Source organism: Lactuca virosa, chromosome 1, assembly GCF_052849685.1.
Source record: "Lactuca virosa cultivar CGN04683 chromosome 1, Lactuca_virosa_CGN04683_v6, whole genome shotgun sequence".
NCBI classification, from domain to species: Eukaryota; Viridiplantae; Streptophyta; class Magnoliopsida; order Asterales; family Asteraceae; genus Lactuca; species Lactuca virosa.
In genome coordinates, this window is record NC_136426.1 from 17,206,583 (window position 1) to 17,217,274 (window position 10,692).

General features: G+C 36.7%; 1 protein-coding gene across 1 annotated transcript; it reads left to right on the plus strand.

Moving 5' to 3' along the window:
• The first annotated feature begins 882 nt into the window (after positions 1–882).
• LOC145111695 (uncharacterized) lies at positions 883–1,543 on the plus strand. The gene is made up of 2 exons (XM_079047955.1): positions 883–991; positions 1,077–1,543. Exons 1-2 carry the CDS (start codon positions 883–885, stop codon positions 1,541–1,543), a joined length of 576 nt encoding a protein of 191 aa, XP_078904081.1.
• Positions 1,544–10,692: the final 9,149 nt, after the last annotated feature.

Below are 10,692 nucleotides of genomic sequence, written 5' to 3' on the forward strand. Positions count from 1 at the left end.
TTTCGCATAGTAGTTGTGAGTCGTGGGTGATGGGTATGGGTAGGAAGTATGGTTACCTTTGATGGGTGCGAGTAGTAAAGTTTGGATACTAGTTTTTTTGGATGATGTTTACTAGTTTTTTGGATCCTATGTTTGATGACTTTTTTGGATGATGTTTACTAGTATTTTGTTATATAACGTTTGTTATATGACTTTTGTTACTTTTGATGATGTTTACTAATTTTTTTGGTGCATGATTTTTTTTTACTTTAACATGTTACCTAATTGTTTGTAACAGATCAAGTATGGTTTCTGATGGTAAAGTTGTAGCTTTTCTTTTACTTGTGTTTTATTGGTTGAGGTCAAACCGGCGCAGACTAATCAGAATTCATAGAATTAGAGATATCGATTCAAGAGGGTATGCGTATACACAAGATTTGATGTACGGAGACCCTACAATGTTTCGATATGATGCGTCTTACACAAGAGGCATTTGCATTATTATGCAACCATTTTACCCAAAAAAATTGGTTGCAAGCTAGTAGGACAATAAGCATTGAAGAGAAGATGGATATCTTCTTACATGTTATAGGACATAATGAACGTTTTCGCGCGGTTAAGGGAAGATTTCATCACTCCACACAAACGATTCATCAATGTTTTCACGAGGTCCTAACAGCAATGATGTGTTTTGCAAAAGAAATTATAGTACCAACAACTCCTAACCCAACAAGACATAACTCGGAACGACATAGACGGTTAAAAAATATTTTTTCCGGAGCAATAGGTGCATTAGATGGAACTCTTGTACATGCGGTTGTACCTGTTGATCAACAAACTCGTTATAGAGGAAGAGGAAAATGAGAATGTTTTCAAAATGTAATAGGAATTTGTGATTTTGATATGATATTCACCTTTATTTGGGCTGGATGGGAGGGTATAGCACATGATTCAAGAGTTTTGAAAGAAGTTGCATTCAATTCGACTTCTGGATTTCCATTTCCTCCACCAGGTTTGTAATCTTTATATAATTTTTATTATCTATCTTCTTTATATAATATGTGTCATTATATAATATGTGTCACATTCGTTTGCAGATAAATATTATCTTTGTGATGCCGCATATACAAACACTCGTGGGTTTATGGCTCCATACCGCAATACTAGGTATTGGTTAGCCGATTTTCGAAGAGGCGGACCTTTAACTAGAGAAGAAAGGTTCAATTATGCTCATGCACAACTTAGAAATGTTATTGAACGTGCTTATGGTGTATTTAAGGCGAGATTCCCAATCTTAAAACAAATGGCTCCTTATCCTTTTACAGTGCAAAGAGACATAGTCATTGCTTGTGTCGCGGTCCATAATTTTATAAGGAAATACAATATAGAAGATGACTTGTTTAGAAATTTTGAGGAGGACACTATGGTTACTCCTGGCGTCCAAGGTGGGGGAATTGATAGAGAAAACATACAAGGCATAGAATGGGGTCTAGAAGCCATTGAATATATGCGTGTTTTGCGTGATCAGATTGCAAATCGACTACTTTCACCTACTTTACATTAAATTATTATGTTATTTTAAATTTCATTATGTTTTTATTTGGATATTAAATTATTTATGTTTAATTTACATTTTGTATGACATTTTTTATTTGTGTGTAATTTACATTCTGATGACAATATGTATGTTTTTATAATTATTCAGCAATTTAATCCATCACTATATATAACAGCAGGGTAAAATGGTCATTTTTCATCACTCAGCACATTCAGTTAGATGTACAATCAAACAACAGGATTTCTTACTCAGTCAGAATTTCTTACCCAGACAGACCTTTCCCAGTCAGCACTTTCTCAATCAACAACTATCAAACGGGCCCTTACTAATGCGTTAACGCATTATCAATGCACAACCGACTCGTAAACAACAACTCATATATCTAGGTTTAAAGACTATATGATATTATCATCTCACAATCACTCGTGATTAAATTCCATGAAGTGATTCATGTGAGCGTGGGTTTAATCCAATACTCAAATCATATTTCATAAGCACTCATGAACGTTGCAGCAAGCTTTTGTTATGTCTAAACGCTTAGACAATCTACAAGCCAATTCATGATAGTCTTCTTTCATACTTACTTCCAACGTATGATCGAGTGTGGATAGTTTAAATAATCTTATTATTTAGGAAGTCAAAACATGCAAAATGAAACAATAGTAAATAATTATCATAATATAGTAACATTACTTATAAATAATACTCTTTTATTTAATCATCAAATGTTAATTACAATTTATCTATTACAAGTTTCTAAAATCTATCTAATCACTAAAACTAATATCGTCCTTCAGCCCAATGCTCCTAGCGTGCTGCAAGTGCTTAACCCTACTCAGTCCCTTCGTAAGGGGATCTGCTGGGTTATCCTCTGACGATACCCTCTTTACTAGGAGGAGTCTCTCTTCTACCCGATGTCTAATGAAATGATATTTTCTGTCGATATGTCTGGATCTGCCATGATCCCTCGGTTCCTTGGTTAAGGCAACCGCACATTCGTTATTGTAGAAAATCTCCATAGGCTCCTTTATGGCTGGTACAACTCCAAGGTCTCCGATGAAGTTCTTTAGCCATATTGCCTCCTTCCACGCTTCGCTCGCTGCTATGTACTCTGATTCGCATGTTGAATCAGCTACGGTCGCCGGCTTGGAACTTTTCCATGTCACTGCTCCTCCATTCAGGGTAAAGACCCAGCCCGACTAAGATCGTAAATTATCCCGATCAGTCTGAAAACCAGCGTCACTATACCCTCGCACTCTCAAGTCATCGTTCCCACCGAGGACAAGAGCCCAGTCTTTGGTCCTCCGTAGGTACTTGAAAATGTTCTTTACCGCGGTCCAGTGAGCTTTACCAGGGTTCCCTTAATATCTGCTGGCCATGCTCAAAGCGAAGGCCACATGAGGGCGAGTACAAGTTAGCATACATGATCGAGCCAACAGCGGAAGCATAAGGTACTCGGCTTATTTCTGCTACCTCGACATCAGTACTCGGACTCTGATTCTAACTCTACTTGGTATTGCTTTGGATTGGTAACTCCCTTTCTTGGAATTTTCCAAGCTAAAACGTTTTAACACTTTATCCAAGTAAGTACTTTGACTAAGTCCTATTAGTCTCTTACTCCTATTTCTCAATATCCTTATCCCTAGAATATAGGCAGCTTCTCCGATGTCCTTTGTGACACCAGTCAAATTTAGGTCAAAAATAAATTGATCAATAATCATAATTGGGATGAACAAAGTGGTAGAGATTGTAACAAGGTTTCCAAAAGTATAAAGAACACTGAAATTCGTGTTATAACGAAGAAGTTATGATCAATCGAAGATCCGCGACAAAACCGGCAAAACACTGTTCAGTGTAAAAAGTGAATTTTTGATAAAAGGCTTTTTAGCCTTAACAATCTAAATGAAAGTTGTAGAATATGTTAAACCGAGAACTTTCATAAAAAGAACGTAAAAATCTGACTTCGTATGAGGAAGTTATGATTTTTCTAAGTTTCGGTTTAGTAGTAGACAGCTAAGAATTCGAAATATAAATCGATCGATATTTAGCCAACACAACTTAAACGAGAATCGAAGGTCTCGTCAAAAGTAGTACAACGGTAAAAAGACAGACGAAAACGGACGTCGGATGAAGAAGTTATGAATTTTTAACGGATTTCCTGTCCCGGTCTATTAAAAAAAATAATATTAAAAATAAAGTCAAAATTAGCCGACGAAGTCTAAACGAAAGTCGTAGAGTATAATTTTACCTACGTGTGCATATAAAGAACGCCAAAAAGGGAGCTCATATGCCAAAAGTTATGAATTTTGCAAGTTTTTGGCACGAAAATCGAAAAATGTTGAAAACCGGGAAAAATCGCATGGACACCCTTCGGCCACGTCACCCTCGCATGAGAGGCTTCCCCGTGTCCTCTACGTGTTCGCTTATGATTGGACCGAAGTTGTCGTGCCATCTCCTGATTGGACCGAAGTTCGGTCCACTCCTGATCTGACACCACCGAGGAAGCTTCCGAGACCGCCTCCAGCTTCGCTTCTCCTTCTGACGCGTGGCTGCTGAGTCCTCCTCCCCCTCGCATGCGAAGCTGCCATGTAGCTGCTGACTCGTCCTCGCCTTCACCACCTGTCCGAACACGTGGTAGCTGCTCCTTCCTTCGGACCGCACCCTCGCACCCTATATAAGGGCTACGAGATTTCTCGGATTTAAGACATTTCTTTCACCCAAATTTCACCCTTTTTCACCCCTTTAACTTCCATAACTTCACAAACAACCCCCAAGGCCCCGGTATCGTATCAAAAACCCGAAGAAAGCCCCGAAGCCCCGGAATTCTCGAGAAGCTAACCTCTTTCCAGTCGAAGTGATGCCCGCATAAAGCCCGGTTTTTAATCAAAAACTCGCGGTTTCTTCGAGAAAGGTCATCTATAGAAACAAAACGCTGCCCAAATCACCACTTATCAAGTGAGTTCACACCCCTATAATCTACCTTTTTAGTGGTTTTTAAATGCTTTTTAGGGGGGGAATACAAGTTTTACACAATATAAATTGTGTTAATAATTGTATGTGATAATAATCACACAAAGGGTTTCCTTATGCTTTTAAGGATTACCAAATACTTCCAAAATGACTTACAGCCATGTTAAATCTTTAAAGTCATGTAAACTCCGTTAAATTCTTTGAAAAAGGTTTTATAAACTATTTCAAATTATAATTGCCAAAATCATGTTTATATATGTATAAATATATAAATAAGATTTGAAGGGCTTAGGACTAATGAATTATCTTATTTCATTTTCCTTGTTTGGATGTGGAATTAAGGTGGTGTTATTTGTCCGAAGTTCGTTTCCTTCTTAATTATATATATATATATATATATATATATATATATATATATATATATATATATATATATATATATATATATATATATATATATATATATATTATACATATATGAATATAAAAGGTTACTTCATTCGGTATCATTACCTTTGTATCATGCTGAGCAAAGGTGTTCATCCATGCGAAATCATGCTAATCAGATAGAACATATAAATTATAATAGGTATAACTTATGATTCAAAACTAAATATACAAGTATGATTCACATTCCAAGGAAAGTACCAACAATTCATTTACCTATACCAAGATATGTATAATACTTTTAGTATATGGATAATATATTAAAGAAGTAATAATACATCATACCGAGTTTGCATTAACAAGGGTACAATACAGAGTACCAGGGTTAGCAATCACGGGGTAATAATACATCATACCGAGTTTGTATTAACAAGGGTACAATACAGAGTACCAGGGTTAGCAATCACGGGGTAATAATACATCATACCGGGTTTGCATTAAGAAGGGTACAATACAGAGTACCAGGGTTAGCAATCACGGGGTAATAATACATCGTAAATCTTGTTGAAACAATAAATTTGTGAGACTCTTCATGGTGTACTTATCTAAGTACGACCTTAAGTCCTGACTTATTAACCAGAATCTCCTGTAGGGAGGGCGTGAATTTGTGTATAGCTCTATATGGCACTGACAATCCCGCACCTTCACTGTTCGCTACAGTTTGGACGGCAGGCCTACGGTGTCAAATACCATATCGTTTCCGACGCCTGAATAACGTCGCATCAGGCATCTCAGGCATATTAGTATGGTTAATAGAACTCACATGGATAAAACAACAAGTAAATTACTTAGTAATATACTTCTCTTACAACAGTAAGAAAAGATAATTACATCCTTACCAAATATACCTTCTGTTAGTTTTTACTTACAGAAAAACTACGTATCATGAAATCAAGTATGGCAAATATACTTGTACCTCTGATTTTGGAACATTTAAAACCACAAAGAAGTATTATGGATAATATAATATTTTCCAGGATTAATACTAATGCTTTACTGTAGAACGGATATAACTAAGAATACTTTTACAAATGAAACGGTTTATGGGATTAAACTACTTTTACAAATGAAACGGTTTATGGGATTAAACTACTTTTACAAATGAAACGGTTTATGGGATTAAACCACTTTTACAAATGAAACGGTGTATGGAATTAACCTACTTTTACAATTGGAACTTAGTCATTCACTCTTTGTAAACTAGTATAACATAAAGGACCTTTAGTGGTTAATTCTATAATTCCTTAGTTTTTACATCAGAGTTATACATAATTAATATCCTATTGACAGTGAAATGTGTGACTTCCGCCTTACTTCCTGTTCCTTGTTTGGTTGTGGGCTTAGGGCAGATACACCCATTTAACTGTCCATTCAATATTAGGTTATATATAACTAGTATAAACTAAGTAATTGCAGAGGGAACTATTGAGGTTATCAGTTTATCACCTCAGGAAATATAGGATTTTCTGGAGGAACCAGCGAACTTATCCAAGAACTTAGTGTATACATTATAGAACTAAAATACTTAAGAACTCACCAGCTTAAATGCTGACCTACTCTTTCAAAATAACTTGTATTCTCGGGAATCTAGTAGACAGGTACACTCCCGAAGCTTTTGAGAAGACTACCTAGTACCGTACTGCGACTCTTGTCTTCTACTATACCTACTTTGGTGTTTGAATATGTAATGTTTAAACACTTATGTAAAACTTATACTTATTAATGCAATGGTTGTTTGTACTTTGATTACTATATTGCATGTGTTGTGATACTTACCTGAAGTCCTCCGCCCCCGAACGTTTCCGCCGTTCTGGTTTGGGGGTGTGACAGATTGGTATCAGAGCAGTGTTTATAGTGAACTCGGTATATCAGTCATAAAAGATATACAACTATAAACCCATTGGGATAAAAACACTCTGATGAAGAGTTATACTTTAAAAATATAACAATATTTTATAAAAGTATAACTACATGCAGAATATATATACTAGAATGAGTATCACAAGAAGAACAAAACAAAAGTATTTGGATGTTGGACATTACAGTTAAACCTAGGCAGTGACGTAATCATATCTGGGATCAATATAGCCTGATCAACTATATTCATTTGAGATATGACTAACATGTGTTTGGGAGTGATTGTAGTGTTGCAATAAGTCTAAAACTTACCTAGGTACCTGAAGAATTCTAGAACCAAACATAAAGGTTAAAATGCTATAGGAGTATTTTAGGATACTATAACTAGAAAACTGAAAACTTATCAACTTCTTATATCTAGAAGTCCAAGAATCAAACTTATAATTAAAATACCATGGAGGTATTTTAGATACCATAAATAACTTTGGGGAAATGATTAAAAAGATCTTTTCTGATAAGTCTATAATTACTAAATGGATATGGTAAGGTTATATATAGTTGAGATTTTATAGACTTAGAATATGTGATTTTCACTCTACTTCCTTTTCCTTGTTTGGATGTGGTTTTAAAGTAGGATTACTTATTTGAAGGTCTATTTGATCTGGATTATATATAATCGGTACACACCATATGATTATAGAAGGACCAGAAAGCATCACCTTCGTAAAAATTTAAATTTTCTCATAGATTCTTTAGACATTCCCATTCTTGTATAAACCCCTTAGATAGATGTAGTCACTCCAGCAACCAATAGAAGAGTCAAGGAGGATCCAACACAATTTCATTAGGAGAATTCCGAGAAAGAAACAGATGAGAAGTAAATAAACTATAGAAATCATTTATTGCCCTTACCCTATTAAGGACACTAATGAGAGATTCACATGAACTTCCAAGATTCAAAATCTTCATTACGAAATAATGGGGGTCAGTGTCAGAATCGGAAGTAAGATAGCTCGGGAATTCAATATACCTACGGAGGAGAAGGACACCCTATAGATACCAGGAGAGAACAAATCATTACCACCCATAATAGAACAGAGAACAAAGGAAAACCACGTGTGATTCATGTGAAGTGTTTGAGCACCTTTTCATCTAAGTAATAACTAGTAAATCGATTCAACCTAGTGAGTTAGTGATTACATTACTCACATTAGGTTTTGAGCTTATCTTCTTTTCCTATCACGGCTAATAACAATAAATCAGATCACGAAATCTCAATTGATAGTGATTACTTCTCAAATTCATAAGTCTATTTTATGTAGACACTGTTATGAATTGTTTTCGAATATTTTCGAAAGTTGGAAAACGATATCCACCAATCGAAGGTAACTTAGTTCGGATGATACTCGGTTCATAGCTATTCTAGAAACTTATTTATGTTCCTTACCAGGACTGCATCATAGGGATGCAAGTCGAATCATTGAGAACAATATAACAAAACGAAAGATTTATACGTAGATACAAATGGTAAGAATACATCTAGAGCCAACGATAGTCGCTCACGAGCTCATTTTCTTATCATGAAACAGAATCATGCCTCCGAAGAAACGTAACCAACCCACCGGCAAAACACCAATCCTTCAAATAGATGTGGCTGCGTTTCAAGCTGCAGTCACAGCAGCTGTAGCAGCTGTCATGGCACACCTTAATGCTAACAATGCAAATTTTAGTGGTAATACTATCGGTAACCCCGATCGTGGTGATGGCTAAGTACAGCAACGAGCACCTACTTGTAAGGACACTTTGAACCTTAAGCCTAATATCCTGAAACGAAAGTTCGAGAACAAGAAAGGGAGTTGTTCAACTCAAGAACCTAACAAAGGGCAACGAACTGGGGCAGTCAATACCCCCATCATCCCTGTTATTCTAGCACCGACCACGCCGTACTTAGGAAACCTCCCACACTGCAGCAAGTACAACTACCATCATCATGGAGTTTGCTGAGAGCTGCATTGCAATAGATGCAACATGAAGGGGCACACCTCCCGCATCTGTAGAACTCTGGTTGAGTTCATCACTTCAACTGCCAATGTCGGAACCATTCCCATATGTCACCTTTGTGGTGAAATAGGACATTACAAGAGGGACTGTCCAACAGAGAAGAAAGACGGGGCAGCAGGAGGAGTTTGACCCCAATGCATGGGAAGGCATCAAAGAACCCTGCTATATTTTAGTACGCTTCCAAACCCCGATAATTATCTATAATTATGAGTACTCTCCCGTTCAAATTAAATCACAGCATTTGTATAAAATTTGAAACCCTAACAGGTAAGCTATGATGACTTAGTGTATACATAAGGGTCATTTATAATTAAGATTTGTAGACTTAAAGTGAGTAATTCTGCCTCATTTCCTGTTCCTTGTTTGGTTGTGGATTTAGGGCAGGGTTGCTCAGTCAAAGGTCTTACCAATCTTAATTATACATAACTTATATACGCCAAGCGATTATAGAGAGACCTAGTAAGGATCATTTCATGGAAGTTCATAATTATCAGAACCCTCGTATTGGTAGTACCCGCCAATTTCGAATCAAAAAGGGGATTCGTAACAGTAATAACAAAATAAAACCGGAAGCGCTGAAAACTTAGGTACATAGGATATCATCCTAGTAATCATTCCTCCTATAACAACTTAATATCTATTTCGTTGAGAAAAATTCTGACATCCTCATTCGACATGGTTTGGCCTGGCCCTTACCATGTGAAAATTCTTATGTTGTGTAAGAGAACTTTTTCCTTAATCAGCCATAAGATGAAATTCTTCCAATCCATAACGCAAAAATAGAGACTAAGAACTCATTAGGTTAATCTATCGATGCTAAGTGTATACACGAGAGTGGTATATAATTTAGACTTAGCAAGATTAAGGATGTGTAATTCCGCCCTATCTCCTGTTGTTTGGTTGTGGACCTGGGGCAGAGTCACCCATCCGAACGTTTTATGAAATCTAAATTATATACGACTTGTATACACGAGGTGATGGTGTATGAGCCAAGTATGAGTCTTATCATGAAATTTGAAGCAAAAGCCGCATGCTTACTACAACAACCGGAGATACCTGAGTGGAAGTGGTAGCGGATTACAATAGGATTTATAATCAAGTTACCAAGGCAACAGGTGGACTTGATGCCATTTTGGGTGATCATCGACAGATTAGCCAAGTCCGCGCACTTCCTACAATTTTGAGGAAACAGGCAAATAGAGAAGATAACTAGAACGTGTGTTAGAGAGATTAGTCAGAGTGCACGGTGTTCCAATATCTGTTATCTCCGTTGAGATAATAGAATCATCTCCCAGCACATGCAGTCACTTCAGAAATCCATGGGAACTAGAGTAGTCTTGAGCGTATGTGATCGACCTTGGTAAAGCATGGGATACCCATTTACCAATTAGTCGAGTCCTTTACCATGCTAGCATTTAAAGTTGCTCCATTCGAAACCTTCTGTGGTCACAAGTACAGATCCTATCTGCACTGGACTAAATTAGGTAATACGCAACTAGCTAGAGGTCCAATTTCCACACAGCACCTTCACTGATCTGGAATTCATCCAAGAAACTACCAAAAAGAAAATACGAATCAGGAAGTGACATAAAGCTTCCAGAGTTAATCAGAGAAGCTACGGCTTCGATAAAAGAAAACCCTTAGAATTCGAAGTTGATGACCTTGTCATATGAAGGTCTCACCCCGGAAGTACAAGATACGCTTGAGAAAGTGTGGAATACTAAATCCAAGGTACATAGGACCGTTCGATATTCTTACCAGAATCGGTCTTGTAGCTTATAAACTTAACTACCACAAAAACTTAATAACATTCATCCCAC

Coding starts and splice junctions, on each gene's coding strand:
- LOC145111695 (XM_079047955.1), top strand. CDS start 883: ATGATATTCACCTTTATTTGGGCTGGATGGGAGGGTATAGCACATGAT. Junction 992..1,076: donor ATTTCCATTTCCTCCACCAG/GTTTGTAATCTT, acceptor ATTCGTTTGCAG/ATAAATATTATCTTTGTGAT.